Source organism: Bolinopsis microptera, chromosome 4, assembly GCF_026151205.1.
Source record: "Bolinopsis microptera isolate Bmic1 chromosome 4, MBARI_Bmic_1.0, whole genome shotgun sequence".
NCBI classification, from domain to species: Eukaryota; Metazoa; Ctenophora; class Tentaculata; order Lobata; family Bolinopsidae; genus Bolinopsis; species Bolinopsis microptera.
Window position 1 is genome coordinate 9,749,607 of NC_087075.1, and position 24,003 is coordinate 9,773,609.

The 24,003-nt window shown below is 33.9% G+C and overlaps 3 protein-coding genes across 3 annotated transcripts; all 3 read right to left on the bottom strand.

Annotated features, from left to right (window-relative positions):
* Positions 1-1,727: 1,727 nt before the first annotated feature.
* On the bottom strand, positions 1,728-5,551 carry LOC134813782 (uncharacterized). The gene is made up of 7 exons (XM_063821662.1): positions 5,477-5,551; positions 5,131-5,179; positions 4,693-4,753; positions 4,491-4,547; positions 3,876-4,166; positions 1,842-2,286; positions 1,728-1,731 (listed from the first exon to the last, which is right to left on the bottom strand). The coding sequence occupies exons 3-7, from the start codon at positions 4,736-4,738 to the stop codon at positions 1,728-1,730; spliced, it is 843 nt and encodes a 280-aa protein (XP_063677732.1). The 5' UTR covers positions 4,739-4,753; positions 5,131-5,179; positions 5,477-5,551.
* A 1,585-nt stretch (positions 5,552-7,136) lies between these two features.
* Positions 7,137-9,553, bottom strand: LOC134814058 (FGFR1 oncogene partner 2 homolog). Its single transcript, XM_063822056.1, has 5 exons — positions 9,548-9,553; positions 9,182-9,276; positions 8,816-8,915; positions 8,317-8,436; positions 7,137-7,890 (listed from the first exon to the last, which is right to left on the bottom strand). Exons 2-5 carry the CDS (start codon positions 9,262-9,264, stop codon positions 7,747-7,749), a joined length of 447 nt encoding a protein of 148 aa, XP_063678126.1. The 5' UTR covers positions 9,265-9,276; positions 9,548-9,553; the 3' UTR covers positions 7,137-7,746.
* A 1,478-nt stretch (positions 9,554-11,031) lies between these two features.
* Positions 11,032-22,820, bottom strand: LOC134814057 (proteasome subunit beta type-4-like). Its single transcript, XM_063822055.1, has 8 exons — positions 22,775-22,820; positions 16,854-16,988; positions 13,610-13,709; positions 13,345-13,454; positions 12,963-13,085; positions 12,446-12,559; positions 12,186-12,292; positions 11,032-11,462 (listed from the first exon to the last, which is right to left on the bottom strand). Exons 2-8 carry the CDS (start codon positions 16,984-16,986, stop codon positions 11,376-11,378), a joined length of 774 nt encoding a protein of 257 aa, XP_063678125.1. The 5' UTR covers positions 16,987-16,988; positions 22,775-22,820; the 3' UTR covers positions 11,032-11,375.
* Positions 22,821-24,003: the final 1,183 nt, after the last annotated feature.

Sequence of the window (24,003 nt, forward strand, 5' to 3'; positions counted from 1 at the left end):
CACGGTCACCACTCCTGGAGCTGACAACATTGGATATAGAGGCTCACTCCAAAACACCATCAACAACATCCCCAGTGAAACCATCACCTGCTACACAGACGGGTCACGCACAGACTCAGGTAGCGGGGCTGGTTATATTATCACCACAGACAACAACAACACTACACTAGATGAAAGATCATTCAAGCTTCCCGATTATTGCACCGTTTATCAAACAGAACTCATTGCCATCATCGAAGCTTGTAAATATCTATCAACTTATACAAACACACACATCATCATATGGTCAGACAGTCTCTCCTCTATTCAAGCCATATCCTCACCTTCAACGAGGAGTAGGACTACTAGAGACTGTTACGACACCCTCAATACACTCGGATCCACTAACACCTTAGAGATCAGATGGATAGCTGCACACATTGGATTGTGGGGTAATGAAAAAGCAGACGAGCTGGCCAAAAATGGTACAACCAGTGAATCCACTTTGAATTGCCCAATTCCACAATCTTACATCAAACGCCTGATCAACGACAAAGTCACAAAACTTAATCAAGAATCATGGATTACTGATGGTCCCAGACACACTAAACTGACACTTGGACATAAAAACATCAACATCATCAAAAATCTCAACACTACACTCAGTAACAACAGAAAAAATTATAGAACTGCAGTGCACCTCATCACGGGACATTGTGGCCTCAACAAACACCTACACACCATTCGCAAATCAGACACAAGTGCTTGTCCTAAGTGCGGCGACGAAGAGGAGACTGTCTCACACTTTCTCGGACAGTGCCCGGCTATTGCCCAAATAAGAGGTCAATATTTCCGGGACTACTACCTCTCTGTCAATGACATATTCGACAACCAACACATCTCCACCATTGTCAACTTTACAAACCACACTAAACGCTTAGCGGTGCCAGAGGAGTTGGACCAGACAGGTGTAACATAGCGACTACTTTAACGCCGTCTTGTTTCGCCTCTCTCTTCCACACTCAACCACCACTTAAGCGTTTATCTATGACACACCCCACAACACTTACCATCATCCTTGATTACACATCTTGATTCCACTGGCATCCTCCCACAGGACTGCCATACCCCAGAGGTAGGCAAAGCATTCATATGCTATCCTCTCGTGGGCCAACCAGGCCCAGCCTCTCTAAAAAAAAAAAAAAAAAAAACCTCCACCGAATTTAAAAACCACAACTTTCCGTCCTGGATCAAATTGAGCGAGATCAATTAATTTTCGTGATAACAACACAGTTTTACCAGTTCCTGCTGGTCCGTTGATCCACAGCAGCTTTTCTTTCGATTTTAAGATCCTTTCTTGTTCCGCTGTAAAATACTTAACACCTAAACATTCTCCAATATCAATATCATCAGTTGCTTTAATCACTCCTGGATTTATGCTCTTTTTGCACTTCGATTTTTTATCATTTTGCAGTAAAGTTATTTCTCCTTCTCTCAGCTCCTTGTCTATTCGCATCACAGTGTCTGCTAGACTGAACATAGATTCATCTGGGAAATCAACTTCAGTACAAGATATTGTTAACAAAATATGCTTTGTTTTTATCTGCCTCTCTTTACGACCAAACGATATACCACACATCAAAATGTGTGGTATGTTTGGTCGAATTTTCATTGATATGTTGACATTCCACCAATTAGCAAAGTTATCGATATCTTCTTTAAAGATAATTGAATTCATTTGCTCGCTGTCATCTATTAGCAGGGAATCAGAGCTCAAATAGGGAAAAGCCGTGTAAAGAAAAACCTTTAATTCCGGATGAAGAGCTCGAATAAGCTTCTCGACCCGATTTCTCTGAATTAACGATCCCTTGAATGCTATGGTGGGGTTCCCATCAGATGCTGGGTTCTTAACTTCAATGACTACAAAGAAGCCCTCTCCGATAATCAAAAAATCACATTCCTCAGAGTTTTTAGGCCTCTTACACTGTCCACAATGCCTCCTATCATGGTTCCTGTCACACAAAGTATACTGGTAATGTGTGAACTTAAACCCGTGAAGAACAATCAGGCGTTCTTTTAACATCTCCAATGCACGGTAGACTATCACTTCGGCTTCATAGTTCTGCTGTTTTGTTTTGTTATCTGTTATACGAGGATCTTCGTTTATCGTGTTGTCCGGATATCGATCTTTGTAGGTTTGTTGGGGAGCTGGGGGACTCATAACAGAGAGTTCCTCTTCTGTTGAACAGTAGAAAGTGGCTATTTCTTTTCCTCTTCGTTCGTAGTCCGATAGGCTAGTTACCGTTTCTGTAAAGTTATTGCTATTAAGTTGAGCGAATGTGTCAAGATCATAATTTTGAAATGGAAGAATTTGTATGCCGTTTAAGGGGAGATACACCAAAAACGTTTTTGCTCCGAACATCGATTTTATTTTATATTATGGTTAAATAGACAAAAAGAATAAGATTGCACACCTTCAAAATTTTCTAAAAATATTCCCTCATCGAGAAAAAAAATATTTTTCTTTTTCAAAAATTTTTAAAATTTGGAGAAGTCTGTCACTGTAATACCGATAGTTCGGCCATTTTAAAAGTTGTTTGGCTGATTGTTTTACTGAACATTACTTACACTCCTTACAAAACAACCCTTTAAAGGATTATATATTTGAACGATAAATGACGAAGTTACAGACCAAACAAGGTCGACAAAATAAAAATTGAAATTTTTCCCACTTCTAAGGTTGTACATTTCACCAATCACCCGGGTCAGCAGATATCGCTTCAAAAATTCTTGTGAGTGTAGCTGATGATCATATCAAACTTTTTGGAGTAGGATTTCTTTCAGATTTGAGTTTTAAGCTATGCAACGTGGCCTCAAAAATTCATCGTAAAAAAGGGCAAAAAAGGCAGATTTAAGGCTTAAAATGCCTATAACTCAAAAAGTATCAGTTTTTTTGAAATAATTTTTACAGAATCGTAATCAGCTTGGTAAGACGAATCTTTTAGTACCAAATAAGTGCTTTAAGAAGACAGATTGTCTTAAATAATTTTCTAGCTCGAACACAAGGGCCCCCCCCCCCCCCCCCCCCCCTTGTATAAATTTTGTACAAATTGTACACATTTTTTTACAAATTTTGTGTCTTTAAATATTATAAATGTCGTACTAAAAGATTCGTCTTACCAAGCTGATTACGATCCTGTAAAAATTATTTCAAAAAAACTGATACTTTTTGAGTTATAGGCATTTTAAGCCTTAAATCTGCCTTTTTTGCCCTTTTTTACGATGAATTTTACTAAGTCGTTTGAGGCCACATTGCATAGCTTAAAACTCAAATCTGAGAGAAATTCTGTTCCAAAAAGTTTGATATGATCACCAGCTACACTCACAAGAATTTTTGAAGCGATATCTGCTGACCCGGGTGATTGGTGAAATGTACAACTTTAGAAGTGGGAAAAATCCCAATTTTTCTTTTTTCACCTTGTTCGGTCTGTAACTTGGTCATTTATCGTTTAAATATATAATCCTTTAAAGGGTTGTTTTGTAAGGAGTGTAAGTAATGTTCAGTAAAAAAATCAGCCAAACAACTTTTAAAATGGCCGAACTATCGGTATTACAGTGACAGACTTCTCCTAATTTTAAAAATTTTCGAAAAAGAAAAATATATTTTTTCTCGATGAGGGAATATTTTTAAAAAATTTTGAAGGTGTGCAATCTTATTCTTTTTGTCTATTTAACCATAATATAAAATAAAATCGATGTTCGGAGCAAAAACGTTTTTGGTGTATCTCCCCTTAAATAGCTATTAAAATGACGAATAATAACTACAGAATTTTGAAATTGTTGAATTTCAAATTAAACTATTAGCACTGACGCCTAAAGTATTATCTTATTGTTACCCCAAATTGCTCCCGGTACATTTTGACCACAGTTTATCACTACCGCTTTTCTTTCTTCAACAATGTATCTTAACTCGTGGACAGCACCATGAAATTTGGTTTCCAGAATCTTCATATCACTGTCAAGCTTCCAATAACCTTGACTCTTTTTCTCTTTATTCCACTTGACCGTTTTGTCGCTGAGAAACTGAATGCAGTTACTGTTACATGTGGGTCTTGCTCCGTCATTAGTCCACTTCCAAGGACTGTCTGTTATTTCAGGAAATTTGGCCCAGGTCTCTGTTGGGTTAACTAAATGTTGAAGTATATGTTAGATGTTAAATAATTACGTGATTTTAGATAATTGGCCATTGCATTGGGGGATCAAGATATCAAGTTCAACTGATCTAGAGTAAATACGAGGTATATAATGTTTATACAATTATTGAATTAGTTTGTAAGAAGTGAAGTTGTTAAATATGGTTGAAAAAACAACTATTAAGATTAGTATGGCTGGATGCCTGAAATCTGAATGTAACAAGGATTATGTGGCAATTTAACCATGCCTTAACCGTGCCTTAACCGTGCGTAGCTACATTGCCGATTAGGTTATACTAAGATATTGGTCAGGCTAACCTGTTTGAACTGGCTCTAACAAAGAAGATGGCATCTCTTGGTCCACCATTGTAACAGCTGAAATTTTACCCTCTGTAGTTTTTATAGTTGACAATTGGGTAAAATCATTTCAATTTTATAATTTCGAAATGTGTGTAGCGCACAAGTAAATGTGCAGTGTTAGTATTTCAGGATTCTATAATCTAATATTGGTCGTTCTTACCTGTTTTATTCCACTGATAGTAGTTAGTTAGGTTATATGACCACATTTTTATGTTCGTATTCTGAAACAGTGTTTGTGAAGTAGATGGAAGTAACCCTGAAGAATCTGTTAAGCAAACTAAAATTGAAATTCAGGGCGATTTTGAGAAAACGTCCATGAAAATCTCTCTACAGTTTTTCAGCAATCACCCTGAAATTTATCTCTCTCAAAATTCTGTCTGGACAATCTCTTCTAAATGATCCTTAGAACATACCTCGAAAGTTTCTGGGCGATTTTGAGAAAATTTACAAAACTGATGAAATTTTCAAGAAATTAAACTATAAAAAAACAAGGTTCCATTCCAGTTTATCATTTCTGATTAATTACGCTTCACCCAGTTAAATGTAATAACACTTAAGAATTTAAATGAAAGATAATAAATTACTGTTCAGTACTTACACGTTAACGACCAGATAGCGAGATAAATTATCTCTGTGAAGGGGAGGTCCTGAGAAGTGAATTTAAGTTTACTTATGGGTATCTTGTCGTTAATTAAAGGCTGATTTAAAAAGGTAATTTAGCCGATATTACCTGTCCAGGGTCTTCGTTTTAAATTGGACACAATATATAAGTTAACTGAATGCACTTAGGAAAGTAAGTCCGGTTTTTAAGAGACTATAATATAAGTTATAGACTTAAGGTTTTATTCATCCATTACTAAATAATATTCTTCTTTGACTTTTATACCATTCTTACCTAAACCAATGATTTGAGTATTTTAAAGTAAACTTACGTATAAACTTACAAGTAAGCTAAATAGAAACTGGATGGTTAAAGTATACAGTTCAAAGCCACAGTGCCGGTAAGTAGTTTTACAAACAAAAGGGTACAGGTAATAAGACACAAATAAAAGGAGAGGAAACAAGAATGTTATCTTATCTGCTGTGTCACGATGTGCTAACATAGCGCCAGCTAGAAAGAAATGACGTAAAAGTGGTCATATTATATTTCATGAAGATACACTGCTCTGTGTTGAGGGATGATAACATTGCCCTAATCTACAGTTTGAGTAAATGTCTTGACAAGTTATGCCATAACCTGGTTATGGGGAGAACATTCCAGAGTCTTCCATCTCTCACTGAGAATGCGTAGTTGTAGTCAGAGCCTGCAGCAGCTTATGCTTATCTAGATTCTAGAACTTACGTTACTGAATTAAGCAGGTCCATGAGTTATTCATTTAACATTAGTATTAGTAATGATTCAGTCGCTATTGACTTGTTGTTGGAGTCAGTCAACAACTATTTTCAGAAAACAAAACTGTCAACTTATTTTTGATGGAAACACGATTAAATTTAACAGGGTCTGACAGTTCACTTATCTTTAAGTACAATAGTGACATCATCGATTTTAAAAATTACTTGTTATCGCGTAGTTACGTATTACGTATGTTATATACCATAATAATCACTTAATTTAATACGCTTCCACGAAAATAACAAGTACTCGCAGTGGAGAAACAACAGCTTAAACTAGCAAAATGCGCGTTTTGCTATAAAAACACACTTTTTTTAGAGATTTTACCAGTTTTTTCTCTAAAATTAGGATATTATAATAATTAAAGGGAGGGCGGCCCACAGGTACGTTTCGCCAATACCCACTCTAGTGTTAGTTAAAATAGTTCGACAGCGGCTGCAGCTGGTGTCTGCGTATCAATCACAAGTTCCATTCTCTACAGAAGTTAAGATGTTGATAGGAGAAGGGTATTCTGTCACTGGCAAGTAAAAACTGATCCGGGGTTAATAAATGCACCGGTTAAATTATTTTAGGGTTTTAAGGTCTCTTACTTTTAAATGGGATTTGGAGGCGAACCCGAAATTAGTTTAATATTATAAACAATAATTTGTGTACCTAGTTTAGGTTGCAAACAGCTGATATCGACTCTAACACCCTGACGGGAGCATATTATGCTTTCTTCCATTCAATTTACCAATAATTTCTTTTCTCGTATCTTCCTTCTAGTTATTTGCCTGCATAGCATTTTACGATATTGGCAAATAAGAATCTCAGAAAAATCGCGATGTAATCATCAAGAATGGCCATTCAATAGATGAGTTTTGGCTGCTGATGCCTGATAGAAAGTAAACAAACAGGATTTGCATATATAATGTACTGTGGCACTGTACGGTCACGCTCTGAAAATGCCACGTGCGCGCCAAAGACATATGTCTTTGGAGTGACTGTTTTAGCGCAACATTTGTGCGGGTGCGCGCGCCCGCTTTAATTGAGGAATTCATCTAGTCTTATTCCCGCCGCTTTTTCTGGGATATGTTGTTTCGGTTCGATAAATCAAGCTTGGAGATTAAACTAATCTTCAAGCATCTGATAATTTGAATCAGATAATGATTTCTAGTGAAAATATAATATATTTAGGGGCTGCTGAGAGTTCTAACAAATAAATGCACCAATTTAACAAATTGGAAAGTCAAAAAACAAAATATAATAGCGAAGTTTTACAATATACTGATAGTATAAACATGTTCATGAATATTGATTTAATCACAATTCTCCTGAAATCATCGAAGGCATATGAAGGGTAAATTGGTAGGCAGGCTTTTGGTAATCACCATCGAATTTACTACCTAGATCAAGTAGGACATTTTTATTGTCACCAACACCAATTTTGACTACACGTTGGTGACAGTCATACTTTCTCTAGTATTTCAGCGCAATGAAACTCAACTAATCTTCTAACAAGATAGTGTTCCGTACAAGACGAGAGTTCAAAGTTTATCAGCAGAACGTTTTTGACTGTCAAATCTAAAGAATTTAAATGGCTGTAAAATGAATGATTAATCTACAGAATTGATTTCTGATCGAAAATCATTGGCAATCTTCACATTAAGGAGATCAAAACTCCATAAACCTGAATTACAAATATTCTATTTACAATCCGTAATATTATGTTACTGATATCGTCGATCATTTAACTCATTCTTCTTCTCCTCTATAACTCCCTCAAATGTACTCTTTTCTTATTTTATGTTTACATCTTCAAATTTCACTTCCACTTCATATCTAACTTTCAGTCTGTTTCTCCCCTGATTCAATACTGCCGAAGTCCCGCCCAATTTTCAAGCACTCTTTCAAGTACTTATTTTCGTAGCGGAGTCTAGCAAGTTCTCTTTCGTTCTGCAAATCGTAATCCTCGTCCCGGCGTATCTGGGTTAGATGAGATTGAGTCAGGGAAATATTTAGATGGCAACTGGCGGGGAGGTGAGGGTACAGAATACAGATGTTGTGACGGTGATTTCATTGGTCGCTGTTACAAGGTGATAGCTTGTGATATCCGTCAAATATTTTATTTCAGGGGGTGGTTTTGAGAATTCGGACACACCCGGACAGGGGGAGGTGGGGGTGGTCTGAAAGTGGGTGGCCCCATACTTGATTAGAATATATCCAGATTTATATTTTTGTTCAATTATTTCGCTACTTGTCGTATTTTCGCTACTTGTCGTATTTTGGTTGCATGAAGTGAGATCCCCCAAATTTCGACGGCACCTGTTATGTGCCGGTAACATTTGTCCGACGTTTCAGATACCGGAATAATGACCACATCCCCCCCCCCCCCCCCCCCTGAACACCTACCCCTTCGTCAGATACTGCTATCAGGTCCCCCATCTTCTCGACATAGTGCTGTAGAATCTTTTCATTGTTGTTCGGTAATTCCTCAGATTGCTCCTTTTTTAACGTCATAAATGCTGTCATCTGAAACAATGTTTTTTTAAATTTAAAAATTGCTTTAGTTCGGCGTTCCATCTCAACTGCAGCTGCCCTATCTTAGCATAATAATTTACTTGAATAATACATACCAAGATATTAAACCTTTGACCATGTTTAATGGACTAGGCGATCCGATCTCAGGCTAGGCGCGCGCAGCGCACAAGGACCGCGCAGACTAACTGTGAGCTTGGGGGTCATTTCGATAACAAGTTGTTCTCGCGCGTTACAAAAACATTAAAATTAAGTTGGACCGAAAAAACATTGGACACTCCCGTTTCTTCTGCTTTTAGAAGGTACAATAATATATAATATAATAAGGTCACGCAGGTCGTGTTAAACATGTCAAATACTCCACTGAACTGACCTGCATCCGATATTTTGCCATGATGAACTCTAACGCTTCCTGGTGTTCGGCCAAAGCACACTTCAAATCGTTGTTTTCTATTACCAACTCTCTGATCTTTCTAAAATAGTTATCTTTACTTTAAGGTACTCAACTTTTTTTTCTTAAGAAAGTTTAGACGATTAAATGTGCAAACTTTAATGAGCATGATTAAACAATGTTTGTCATGTTTATATACTGTTCAACCTACTGTTCACTCGTCCAAAAGAGACACTAACCAAAAACCTTAAACTTTTCAAGATAGTTAATGGTTAATAGAGCTATGTTTACAGTACACTACAATTTAGATACACTGAAGGTCAAGATATCAGAGATAAGGACACTAACCTGTTTTCATAAATGGCAGTTTGACTTCGCTTCACCAGATCAGCTTTGGGTCTCTGTCCTGCCTGGCTGTTCATCTCTTCCATGTTTGCGCGGTACTAAAATAGTGGTGGAATGTGTCAGAGAGATTTGTTTTGCAATTTTTCTCTATTCGTTATTCTATACAATATGCTATAGGAATTGGTTGATATATTTAAATTGGTTCTTTATTAAATGGTTACTTTTCATTACTTTTTTACAAACTTGTACGAGCATTGCACTTTTCATTTGTGTTTTGGGCATTACACAAAAAATAGATAATAGTCTCTATCTAGGTTTCTAATTTACTTTCTTCTGAGGTGCTCGCCTATATCTTGGTTTAAAATTTACCTTTTTCATAGCTTATATCTTGGTTTAAAATTTACCTTTTTCATAGCTTATATCTTGGTTTCAAGTTTACCTTTTTCATAGCCTATTTATCTATTTTTCTAAAACTAGCATTATATAACATTTCTAAATTATCCCTACACACTTGTAAATAATTAGAATTGTGTAACTTAAATTATTTCAGAATTACAACTATTGTGTACTCAATAAAGTAATTATCACTTTTGTATCCTTGTATCCTTGTATCCTTGTATCCTAGCCTATATCTTGATTTCAAATTTACCTTTTTGATAGCCTATATCTTGGTTTCAAATTTACCTTTTTCATAGCCTATATCTTGATTTCAAATTTACCTTTTTCATAGCCTCTATTTTGGTTTCAAATTTACCTTTTTCATAGCCTATATCTTGGTTTCAAATTTACCTTTTTCATAGCATATATCGTGGATTCAAGTTTACCTTTTTCATAGCCTCTATCTTGGTTTTAAATTTACCTTTTTCATAGCCTATATCTTGGTTTCAAATTTACCTTTTTCATAGCATATATCGTGGATTCAAGTTTACCTTTTTCATAGCCTATATCTTGGTTTCAAGTTTACCTTTTTCATAGCCTCTATCTTGGTTTCAACTTTACCTTTTTCATAGCCTCTATCTTGGTTTCAAATTTACCTTTTTCATAGCCTCTATCTTGGTTTCAACTTTACCTTTTTTATAGCCTCTATCTTGGTTTCAAGTTTACCTTTTTCATAGCCTCAATCTTGGTTTCTAAACTAGAGAAACTGCGTGATATTTTCTCAGCAAACAGCTCGTTTCCTCCTATCTTCTTATCTAAACCCTGACAAGTACAAATAAATAATTATCTATTAATAAGATAACCGATCACTAATCAATTCAATTAAATAAGTTACTTGATATACAGCTTGTTTTCATATCATTGCCTCGAAAATGTCCGAACAAATCGAAATTTTGTTGTAAAAATGTTGACTTATCTTCTAATTACTTAATTAGTAAGTTAATTAATTAGTTAGTTAATTAATTTATCACATACCTGAAGATCAGTTAACATGTCACGTGCGGGTAGACTCTGTCCTCGTCTGCTTATAGTGTTAGACGACATTGTCATTCTGGTGTGAACGTTCTTATCACGTGACCTTAACTTCTTGGGTAACTTATCACATGTTTAACTACAGGTTGTAGTAGTTAGTTATCACTTGATTTACAAACATCAGTTTTAAGAAGGTTGACAGCATGATTACAAATAATAATGATGATTCCAATCATTCACTTTCGAGCTCAGTGCTTTGAAGAGGAATGTGCCATGTTTTGTAAGTAATGTATTTGTAAAAGTCGGAAAATATCAAGTTCATCAATACAATTTTAATTTATTTTAAATTAGTATTCGAAAAATGTATTTGGTATTGTTTTTATTTGTGCATATTAGCGGGATGTATTTTTATTTAACTTCATTAAATGCAAGAGAAAATACCATTGATTTACAATATATAGTATTATAACATAATACATGATTTTCAAATAAGAAACATTCATGGTCCCAGCCACAATCTTATAAAACTCTACGTTAGTTTATCAATACTGCAAGAAGGAGGGAGGATTACATAATAGACAGCACCTACAAATTCTAGTCCACCATCCAAACCCCGTTAACAAATAATATTCCTCCACGTACAAAAGGTGCTATTTTAAATGTCTCCAGAAAGTGGGTCATGATGAGCTTACATAACTGCGGTTCGTCACAAAAACGTGACTATTCTGACAGAAGCCCTCTCTTGAACTACAGGAATGCTTGGTTTGGAACGTTTGGAATGTTTGGTTTACTCGTATCCCGAAGGGTTAGCTCCGATACTCCAGTCTGTTTCAGCAGATATTGGCTCTGAGATTGAGCTGTCCGCTCCAGTGACCTGGGGTAATTGGTGTGAAATTTGTTGACAAATCCATTTTTGAGCTTCACTCCTTGTCATGCTACTACTATCCCAAACCCTGACCCTAACTATAACCCTAAAGATATCTACCCTAAAGTCTACCCTTAGTAGACTTTAGGTTAGTCCGCCTAATTTAGTAGAGGCTCTGTATTTTTTATTGACTACATATTCGATAAAAAAGCTAAACATATTTCTGCAAATAAACTCCGTCAATTATAAACAATTAATTGATATTAATTATTTCATTAGCTAGGCTGTAGTAATAACAAACATTAAACATTAACTTATCATGACGTACACACAAACAGTGAAATTAGTGATAGAATGAGAAGTCATAGAAAAGTTGTCGACGTGTTGAAAATTTGTGAAATTTCATCCCCCTAACATTAAGAAAGTGATTGGTGTTGGACTTCAATAAGCTAACATTCTTCTGATTGCAGTGTGAAAAGTAACTAGATAAAACTGCTGTTATTGTTCAAGGTACAGGACGTGTATAACTGAACTAAGACTGGGATAACAGATAATTGAATTATTTTTTACAACGTTTTTAATTATTCATAAACTCAATCGCTTTCATGTTATTTTAACCGCTGAAAATTCATCTCAACAAATCAACAAACCAGTACGATTATAAAGTGATAATGAGTCACAACTAAAATCAACATGCTGGAAAAAAATAAACTATTGAGTACAGTAACTCACCACTCCAATTTGGAATCTGTTAAGGGACCGACAATCTCGGTAGAAGAGAACCTTAAGACACCGTGCCATCAGTCTTTTACCTTCCTCAACATTCATATTAGGATTCTCTAAGGGGGAAGTGGGTAAGTTAAATAACTTAGAAACTAAGCTATCAGTCTCATACCTTTATCCACACTTATAATTCATAATTTTTGGTGTGATCCGTGAATATTTCATCTAGGCATTCGAATAATTTAATCATCATAAAAGTGTAAACAAACCTTCCATAGCTTTTCTCATCATTGGTTGAGCAATGTAGGAGCCAAAGCCTGTAGCTACACTTTTATCTGTAAATGAGACACCGATCTTATCCACGTATCCCAGGTAGGGCTTACCTGAAATATTAATTGTGTGGATCCTGGTTTATGTTTCTCTCTGTGTAAAACAAATCATGTTTAAAATGTTTGGTGAAACTTTGCTGTTAAAATTGTAAACAATTTTTTATATAATAATTCATTAATTTAAGTGGTTTAGTAGTTGATAAGTGAAAAGAAACTAAATGAAACGTATAATAGTAAATCAAAGGTATACATCTATCAAAAAGATAAATATTTACAAGATAAGTCAACAAAAAACTTTGTATGTACAATGTACATGTGTTTTGTATCCTCAGCCGCAGAATATTATATGAGTCACATGCACACATCAATTTGTTCTTTTTATCTCTATTTGTTATCAGTACTTTGCTTATCTCTATTTGTTATCAGTACTTTGCTTATCTCTATTTGTTATCAGTACCTGAGTAATCTCTGCCAGCCACAACTATGGTGTTCCACAGAGGGTTCATCTTACTTCTTCTGTTATATAACACACAACGTAACCAGTTGTGTATAGAGGGTGCATCTCTGTATACTCCATCACCTGTTAGGTCACGTGAAAATTATTATTCTTTATTTATTTACATAATATTATTAGTAGTTATATCATATATGGTAGTTATATTAAATAGTTACTAGTTATATTATATCAATATTCTCTGTACTGTGTACACTTCTGCAGTAATTTATACTTTAAACAATAAAAATCAAAAGCTAAAGGTAGAGATTTAATTAACATTCCACAGTCCAGACTTAAAAATAGTATTTAGCCTCCACAAGATAAAACTTTGAAAGTCACCTACCGACAACATCATCATCAATAGTCTGCTGTTCCAGTAACTTCATTATGAACTGAAAGTCTGCATAGTCTCCAAATCCACCAATAATGGTACTATCATTCACTTTCATCAACCTGATAAAAAAGCATTTTTAAATAAAACAATTACAACCAATAATCATTTAATTTCAATTGAACACTTCTCGTTGGGTTGACATTGCATTGAACGTATAAAGAAGATGCACCATAACAAAATACCAATATAATCTTTTCTGGTTTGTGTTTGTAACCTGCTAATATCCCTAAAACGGGCAAGAGAACCATAGGACCCGAGAGTGTCAGCTGCAATCACCACACCATCAGTACACATTATACCCAGCACGGATGTACCTGAAAAGAGCTAAAATAACTAACCTTTATAACTAACCTTTATAACTAACCTTTATAACTAACTTTATAACTAACCTTCATAACTAACTTTATAAATAACCTTTATAACTAGCCTTTATAACTAACCTTTATAACTAACCTTTATAACGAACTTTTATAACTAACCTTTATAACTAACCTTCATAACTAACCTTTATAACTAACCTTTACAACTAACCTTTATAACTAACCTTTATAACTAGCCTTTTTAACTAACTTTATAACTAACCTTTATTACTAACCTTTATTACTAACCTTTATAACTAACCTTTATAACTAACCTTTATTACTAACCTTTATAACTAACCTTTATAACAATCTTTTTTAACTAACCTTTATAACTAACCTTTATAACTAACCTTTATAACTAACCTTTATAACAAACCTTCATAACTAACCTTTTTAACTAACCTTCATAACTAACCTTTATAACTAACCTTTATAACTAACCTTTATAACTAACCTTTATAACTAACCTTTATAACTAACCTTTATAACTAACTTTATAACTAACCTTCATAACTAACTTTATAAATAACCTTTATAACTAGCCTTTATAACTAACCTTTATAACTAACCTTTATAACGAACTTTTATAACTAACCTTTATAACTAACCTTCATAACTAACCTTTATAACTAACCTTTACAACTAACCTTTATAACTAACCTTTATAACTAGCCTTTTTAACTAACTTTATAACTAACCTTTATTACTAACCTTTATTACTAACCTTTATAACTAACCTTTATAACTAACCTTTATTACTAACCTTTATAACTAACCTTTATAACAATCTTTTTTAACTAACCTTTATAACTAACCTTTATAACTAACCTTTATAACTAACCTTTATAACAAACCTTCATAACTAACCTTTTTAACTAACCTTCATAACTAACCTTTATAACTAACCTTTATAACTAACCTTTATAACTAACCTTTATAACTAACCTTTATAACTAACCTTTATAACTAACTTTATAACTAACCTTCATAACTAACTTTATAAATAACCTTTATAACTAGCCTTTATAACTAACCTTTATAACTAACCTTTATAACGAACTTTTATAACTAACCTTTATAACTAACCTTCATAACTAACCTTTATAACTAACCTTTACAACTAACCTTTATAACTAACCTTTATAACTAGCCTTTTTAACTAACTTTATAACTAACCTTTATTACTAACCTTTATTACTAACCTTTATAACTAACCTTTATAACTAACCTTTATTACTAACCTTTATAACTAACCTTTATAACAATCTTTTTTAACTAACCTTTATAACTAACCTTTATAACTAACCTTTATAACTAACCTTTATAACAAACCTTCATAACTAACCTTTTTAACTAACCTTCATAACTAACCTTTATAACTAACCTTTATAACTAACCTTTATAACTAACCTTTATAACTAACCTTTATAACTAACCTTTATTACTAACCTTTATAACTAACCTTTATAACAATCTTTTTTAACTAACCTTTATAACTAACCTTTATAACTAACCTTTATAACTAGCCTTATAACTAACTTCATAACTAACCTTTATAACTAACCTTTATAACTAACTTTATAACTAACCTTTATGACTAACCTTTTTAACTAACCTTCATAACTAACCTTTATAACTAACCTTTATAACTAACCTTTATAACTAACCTTTATAACTAACCTTTATAACTAACCTTTATAACTAACCTTTATAACTAACCTTTATAACTAACCTTTATAACTAACCTTCATAACTAACCTTTATAACTAACCTTTATAACTAACCTTTATAACTAACCTTTATAACTAGCCTTTATAACTAACTTTATAACTAACCTTTATTACTAGCCTTTATAACTAACTTTATAACTAACCTTTATAACTAACTTTTTAACTAACCTTTATAACTAACCTTTTTAACTAACCTTTATAACTAACCTTTATAACTAACCTTTATAACTAGCTATAGCCTTATAACTAACCTTTATAACTAACCTTTATAACTAACCTTTATAACTAACCTTTATAACTAACCTTTATAACTAACCTTTATAACTAACCTTTATAACTAGCCTTATAACTAACCTTTATAACTAGCCTTATAACTAACTTTATAACTAACCTTTATGACTAACCTTTATAGCTAACTTTTTAACTAACCTTTATAACTAACCTTTATAACTGACCTTTATAACTAGCCTTATAACTAACTTTATAACTAACCTTTATAACTTACCTTTATAACTAACCTTTATAACTACCTTTATAACTAACTTTATAACTAACCTTTATAACTAACCTTTTTAACTAACCTTTATAACTAACCTTTATAACTAACCTTTATAACTAGCTATAGCCTTATAACTAACTTCATAACTAACCTTTATAACTAACCTTTTTAACTAACCTTTATAACTAACCTTTATAACTAACCTTTATAACTAGCTATAGCCTTATAACTAACTTCATAACTAACCTTTATAACTAACCTTTATAACTAACCTTTATAACTAACCTTTTTAACTAACCTTTATAACTAACCTTTATAACTAACCTTTATAACTAGCCTTATAACTAACTTTATAACTAACCTTTATAACTAGCCTTATAACTAACTTTATAACTAACCTTTATAACTAACCTTTATAACTAACCTTTATAACTAACCTTTTTAACTAACCTTTATAACTAACCTTTATAACTAACCTTTATAACTAGCCTTATAACTAACTTTATAACTAACCTTTATAACTAGCCTTATAACTAACTTTATAACTAACCTTTATAACTAACCTTTATAACTAACTTTTTAACTAACCTTTATAACTAACCTTTATAACTGACCCAACTGACCTTTATAACTGACCTTTATAACTAGCCTTATAACTAACTTTATAACTAACCTTTATAACTTACCTTTATAACTAACCTTTATAACTACCTTTATAACTAACTTTATAACTAACCTTTATAACTAACCTTTATAACTAGCCTTATAACTAACCTTATAACTGACTTTAAACCTAATAACTAACTAAACATATATTGAAATTTCAATCATTGTTTACTATCTCAAGTTGGGTACTGTATAAAGTACCTGTTACAATAGGTTGCAAAGTATGTTTCCTAGGTCCTGAGAGAGCTGCTTCTTCCTGCCAAAATTCTGCCACCTTCTCTTTCATGTCCACCATTCTTGGCAGATGCATGTGTGTTGAGTACATTCCCGCCATATCTGTAGATTATATGTCAGTTTTAGCTCTATTGAATTTGAGTGGGTTTATCATAGTTTAGACAAAGAAAAATTAGCTTCTCCACAAAATTACCCTATTCACTGTACAGCATACACTTTTGATAAATCAGGTTTACAGTAAATTTGGGCTTCACTGTATTTGGGGGGGGGGGCGGGGGGGGCCAACAGTGGCGTAACGAAGGGCCCTGCTGACCCCGCTGTGCAGGGGGGCGCCGTCTTATGGGGGCGCCAAATCTTCGTTTGAATGTGGGACAATTTCGAAAACTTAGAATTAGAATTAGAATTAGAATTAGAATCAAATTTACACAGCAATACAATAAGAATAAAAATAATTTAAGAAGCTTCAATCTGCTGTGCAGGACATTCAAGTCAGTCGAAAACTGTTAGCAGAACACCCTTCTAGGGACATAAGGATATAGTATGTAAACATAATGAGTAATAAAATAATGAGTGATAAAATAAGATATGATTTAACAGTGAACTGTGGGCATGAAGGTAACAATTAAGATTACATAGATGCCCACTTTGGGATTACGTTAGTAATGTTATTTACAGTTATATACAGAGAAGTATAGAACAATAATAGATTGGCAATGATAAAAAATGGGAACGAATAAAGGAGATGTTTAAAGTTCTATACTTCTGGAAATACCTAGGTCATATATAACGCAGGGGGCCTTTCCACCCGACAAAAACTCCAGCCCCATAAAATTTGTTTCAGTTGTCACATAGCTAGAGTGTAGAAATAGTCGAAACTATTGTTTATTTCATAGGATGAGACTCCTTGAATTACATCTGACATAAATTTAGATTTCATACATTGTGAGAATTTTACACTACATTCTATAGTCCTTATGTTCTCTGGAATTGTATTCCAACATTTGGCACCTAAATATGTAAAGGTTTTGTGTGTTCTGGATTTGTGAATATAAAGGTTGCACCTCTCAGCATCACGTGATCCTCCGGATACATAAGAAAATTTATCTGTGAATGATGATGGTGCAGCCTCATTAAGAATTTTATACATATACGATGACAGATGGAGTTGTCTTCTTAAGTGTAAGGGTAACCACTTCATATTTCGATATACATTTACTGATGGTTCCTGCCAATGAACATCCAGAGCAATTTTTGCTACTTTCTTGTATAATATATCAAGAGAATTAAGTTTGGTTTTGGCAGCCCTGCACCATATTATATCCAGGTAGTCAAATTGGGGGAGCATAAGAGCATTTACAAACATTTTTCTATATTTCAGTGGAAGAAGATTTTTCGACCTGTATAATGCCCCTATTCTTTTAGCAATTTTTGATTTCACATAATCAATATGGTCATGAAAGTTCAATAAATTGTCTATCATGAGACCTAAATATTTTTGAGATTTGGTTTCTTCTATAAATAGGCATTCTTTTTCCAAATCCAGAGGGATTGACAACGTGTCCAGATTAGGTGATCTATCAAATACAATGAATGAAGATTTTGCAGCATTTAGTCTCAGCTTGTTGATTCTAAGCCATTCATACACAATTTTCATATCCTTAATTACATTCTCATATATGCCTCGGGAAATGTTATCAAAATATAGTGCACTGTCATCTGCAAATAAGTAAACAGTAGATTGTGTGCAATTTCTACTGAGATCATTGATGAATAAACTAAATAGAATTGGTCCTAATATGCTACCCTGTGGCACACCTGTTTTAACAGGGAGTGATGTGCTTACATTACCACGTATTTTGGTGTGTTGCTTTCTGTCCCCCAGGTAGCTTTTGAACCACTTTATGACAAAGCCATCAACTCCATAATACTTAAGTTTTTTTAATAAAATATTATGGCTTACTGTGTCAAAGGCCTTTTTGATATCTAAGAATACAATTGCAGGTTTCTTCTGTGATTCCTTAGACGTAAATATTTTATCAAATAGATTAAGCATTAGAAAAGTGGTGGAATGATCTTTTCTAAAACCATACTGATGGTTGGTAAGCAGTTTATTTGTTTCAACATACTCTGTAAGCTGTTGGTTAACAAAATATTCTATGCATTTTCCAATTAGGGGGAGTATGGATATTGGCCGGTAGTTATTTGGATCATTAGGGTCACCAGTTTTAAGAATTGGAGTGACTGATGCAATTTTACATGCCAACGGCATTGTTCCACTTTTCATACTAAGGTTTATAATATGAGCTACTGGATCGATGATTTGGGGAATAATATACTTATATATTTTAATGGGCATGATATCGTTAATCGATTTATCTGATGGTATACTGAGTATATATTCTTTTACTTGTTCAACAGTCACCTCTTCGAATACAGAGAGTTTACACTCTGTTGGAGGCGGCATATATTCTAGGAAGTCGTCTGAATCCTTTTCCTTAATCGATTCTTGTATTATTGTACCAACTGTGGCAAAATGCAGGTTAACTCCGTTAACATTTAAGTTGCTTGGGGAAGAGCTACTTATTTTTCCAGGTAAGTTTGAAGCATGTTTGATAGTTTTCCAAATGCCTTTTAAATCGTTTTTTGCACTTTTCACAGTAAGGTCCTGAACAATATTTGTACGTCTGTTTTCTTTGGATAATTTTGTCACATAGTTTCTTTGGGGACGATAGTTATCCCACGAAGTAGAGCATTTCTTATGTAGTTCACTTTTTCTGCATTTACATATTCCATTAATACAATTACACTTGAATTTGTTTAATTGTCCTAAACACTTTTTATACTTTCTGAAAAGCATCTTCTTCTTCCGTATTTCTGCCAACAGTTCTTTAGAGGGATTACAGAGAAAGTTACTATTACATTTTATCTGTTTAGGTGGACAGTAATTATCATACGATTCCTGGATGTGATGATTAAGTCCATCTAGGGCATGGTCTACATTAGTACAGCTTAGAATATTACTGTAGTTGCTGCAGGATCCCAGAAAATAGCTTAAGGCTTTCAGATTGTTTAAGGAGTGGTCTCTGATAAGAACCTTCTGGAATTTACTAGCTTTACTTACTTTAAAGTCGAGAACACATTTGAGAGCTTGGTGATCTCCTATTCTATCATCAAGTACTTTACACTCTATGAAATTAGAGTAACAGTTAGTCATGACAACATCTATTGTGCTCTGCGTTATCCTACCATCTAAGTTTGCAACTCTAGTAATTCCTGTAACAGTCTGTATCATTCCAAAGAGCTTCATTGTTATATCTAACTTTTTATAATCTAGATCAGATAAAGAGTTTTGGTTAACATTAACATCGCCAATCCATATTACTTTCTTACCTTGAAGTTTCATCATACATTCAGTCATATAATCAAGGAAAGTATCTAGGTGACAAAAGTTTTGTGATCTGTAGAAGCAGCAAATGTAAAGATTGGCATCTTTGAGTTGTATCCATATAGCTTCGATTTTAGAAATATCAGAGTAAGTTATATCTAAATTGAGTAATTTGTGGTTTACATTTTGGTTGATCAATATACCACACCCTCCTCTTCCTCTATCGTTAGGTCTATCACACCTTATAAAATCAAAGTTTAAGGGGAAGTTAAGTGTACTAGTGTCTATATCAGATTTAAGGTTTGTCTCATTAATTCCAATTATGTCAAGCTTTTCGCGAAATATTAGCTCCTGTAGTTCAAGAGTTTTTGCCAGATTAGTCAGGCCACCCTGTATATTACATAGACCAAGAGAGAGATTATCGTTTATTGAGGTACGAATGTGGTAATAATAAAGTTAAAAGGAGGACAAATCTATACGTTTCTTCTTCAAGCAATTTAAATAAAATTCATGACATTTAGTTTTATGTCATGCTGATTTATTTGTGACTTAATAATTTAAAATGTGATTCTTTGATAAAAGTATCAAATACTCATTAAACTACAGAACTTTCTACAATCTGAATGGAGAGACTAAGTTTGCTCATTGTGGGATAAATATTTTAAATGTTTCGCCAACCTGGCGATTCCCTTGATATTAAGGTGAACATTATCTATTCCCTTTTTGAAAAATACCTGTTTCCTTACTCCAGTAACTCGGCTGGTAAATAGTCTATTATTACGTTCTAAATCTATATAATTTAACCCATGGCTAGAGCAGGTGTTAGAAATAAACCTATTTAATTCGTTGATAACTTCATTTTTGTTATAACTGTTCCTAGGTAAAATATTTATAACTGAAATTCTTGCTCCAATAAACATTCCCCAAAGTATACTAAGTATTTGATCAATTCCTTCTGTTGCATTTTTCATAGAAATATAATTGTTACAGACAGAATCTACGTAGTTTGTACCTGTTAGTATGAAAACACGCTTTACATCCTTTTTGTCCAGTTTTTTGAACTCCTCATCATGTAACAGCCTATTTAACATTTGAGCAGAGTTCGCTCCAGGGTAGAAGAACACCTTAGCTTTCTGCTTCCTCGAACTTAGTAGAGTTCCGTTGAGGTCCCTGAACATACTGCTGCTGATGTAGATGGTATCAATTGGCAGGTCACTTGGGATCTGTTCAGGTGAAGGAGGCGCTGCAATTGACTTGGCTGAACTCTTAACTCTGGAATGGTGGACTTCAAATTCACTTTCGTTGTAGGGTACATATCCACTAGCTGAAGAAGGTGATTTTCTTGGTTGACTGCAGACAACTGGTTTGATAAGTCTAAAAGTTAAACTGATCCTTTTGTCTGTGCATAGTGGATCGGGACATAGTTCATGGTTGAATTGATGTTGGGACTTTTTGGACATAAGACATACATCTCCATGTTCTAAAATTAGGGAAGTCACCACTTGTCCTGTTTTGATTTCAGTTAACTGCATCATCCTGGAAGCACCAAGGGACACTGTTACAATGTACGAATTTTCTTCAATAAATTCTTCATTGTCACTATGAGCAGGCATATGTTCCTCTCCAGATTCATAGAGATTGACCAGAACACTGTTGTAGTTGTATTCTGGGAATAGCTCATCTAGAAAGGAACATATACTTGCCATGTAAGATCCCTGGGGGATCTTCTTTGGGTCATGCATTCCTCCACTGTACACGTAAGGATGTTTCCCAAAGTAGACTGATTTCCTGTTATGGAAGTGGTGGCTGAACTTTAATTCCTCAAATAAGATTTCAACAGAAAATTTGCTGAATGGTGCCTGTTCAATAAGTTCAACAGGTGTGATGGCGATATCAGGGATTTCATAGTCTGTAGTAAGGTCTGAACTTGACACAGGTGTTAAATCTAATCCTGCATAATATTCACCACTTCTTGGAATAACTGAGCCAGTGTCTGTAATCTCGCTGGTTGAAATGTCTATGTTGTTAGAAATAATTGATAGAGGTGCTTCTACATAGCCATCATCATCAATCAACAAAAATGATTCTGGTACCTCACATTCATTGTCATACTGAATGTTATTGTTGCTGGAGTCCGTTTGCACTGATACATCGAAACACTTGTATTGAGCAATTGATTGGTTTCCACTTTGAGGCGAAATAGTTTCATTAATCTCTGCTATTGTTTGTGAGGTTTGAACAATCTCCTCTAAAATGAACACTTTACGCTCCAGAAACTTCACGCGAGTTTCAAGATCTGAACAGTTTGTACATTTTGTATCACATTCCATCAATAATTTGCCGAAAAATGTTTCCAATGAATCGTTCATGATGTTGAGTTGGTTGAGTTGGTTGTAGATAAATAGATTGATTGAAGTCGATTGAAGTTGATTGAAGTTGATTGAATAGATTTGATACCTCCAATTACATTACATTTTTGTCATGTTGGTCATTTTGGTCATACCTCAATAAATGTAATATATTTGTAGTGTTGTAATTAGTTTAAAACTTAACTAAAGTACTAGCAAAAATGCGCGTTTTACTCTAGATACACACTTTTTTAGAGATTTTACCGGCGTATCCTCTAAAATCACCTAATTTGTTCAATTTTAGGGAGGGGCACCAAAAGGGGAGGGGGCGCCAACAGGGGGGCGCCTTTTCGGCAGGGGGGCGCCAACAGGCAACGTTACGCCACTGGGGGCCAACCTCATAAATATTCATAAATACCTATACCTATTTTGAAATCAGAGGGAATGATAGGTATTTACGAGGTTGGCACCCCCCCCCCCCCCCCCCTCATTTTGTTTACTGACTTCAAGTTCCCAGCTCCTTTATTTGCTGTGATTAAAAAGTCGAAACAGTAGTGATTTTCAGCATTAACTCTAAAATGTTATGAATATGTTTCAATGAATTGCTGTTTAAAATTTGACTTTGTTTATTATTAAATGCTGATATTGAAGATTTAGATTTAATCTGACCTTGTTTCACAAAATAGTCAATGGTGTATGCACACAAGAGCTTCCTAATTACTTACAACTATACAAAGGAAGCACACGCTTAAGATCATGTCACCATGACAGCCTAAGTTATGTAACGACTCTTGTTCAAACACAGTGTAATAGCAGTCTCCTTAAGAAATCATTCTTTTATCGGACACATCTGCTCTGGAATAAACTTCCTCTCGAAATAAGAGACCATAGCTGTCCTGATATCTTCAAGGCCAAACTTAAGGATCACCTATGGTCGGAAATGCTACCCACAGATCCAAACGATAGTCACGCTGAATTCTACCTGTCTGATAATGATTAGATGCATCTCATTTCTCCCAATGCCAATTCTCTAATCTAAAATAACCGATCCAAATTATTTAAGGGGTTAGGGGTGGGTTGGGTTGTGGGTTGGGTTTTTAAAAGTATTGTATGATATAATCTATTTCATTAAAAAGTTAACAAATTATTAACATTATGATATTTTATGCACGCTGTATTTTATTATTGCACAATCATCTCTATTACTATATATCTTACATTTATATGTGTTGATTGTATGAAATGTTTTGTCAGGGACCATATTTTGTAGGTGTAATTTTTGCACGAACTACGTTCTGGTTTCCCGTCATTATAGTACATAGAAATCACTTTTTGACCGTGTTATTTTCATGCAATTACATTGATGTATGTACTATTTTGAAAA

Bases quoted from the DNA above. Each gene is read 5' to 3' on its own strand.
- LOC134813782 (XM_063821662.1), bottom strand. From the start codon at position 4,738: ATGTGGTCATATAACCTAACTAACTACTATCAGTGGAATAAAACAG. The intron at 4,167-4,490 runs GTTAGCCTGACC...TTCAACATTTAG, and splicing joins GTTAGAGCCAGTTCAAACAG to TTAACCCAACAGAGACCTGG. The intron at 2,287-3,875 runs GTAACAATAAGA...ATAACTTTACAG, and splicing joins TGTACCGGGAGCAATTTGGG to AAACGGTAACTAGCCTATCG.
- LOC134814058 (XM_063822056.1), bottom strand. From the start codon at position 9,264: ATGGAAGAGATGAACAGCCAGGCAGGACAGAGACCCAAAGCTGATCTG. The intron at 8,916-9,181 runs GTTAGTGTCCTT...TAACTATTTTAG, and splicing joins ACTGCCATTTATGAAAACAG to AAAGATCAGAGAGTTGGTAA. The intron at 8,437-8,815 runs GTCAGTTCAGTG...ACATTGTTTCAG, and splicing joins TGGCAAAATATCGGATGCAG to ATGACAGCATTTATGACGTT.
- LOC134814057 (XM_063822055.1), bottom strand. From the start codon at position 16,986: ATGGCGGGAATGTACTCAACACACATGCATCTGCCAAGAATGGTGGAC. The intron at 13,455-13,609 runs GTTACAAACACA...CTTTTTTATCAG, and splicing joins CGTTTTAGGGATATTAGCAG to GTTGATGAAAGTGAATGATA. The intron at 11,463-12,185 runs GTGAGTTACTGT...CAATTACCCCAG, and splicing joins ACAGATTCCAAATTGGAGTG to GTCACTGGAGCGGACAGCTC.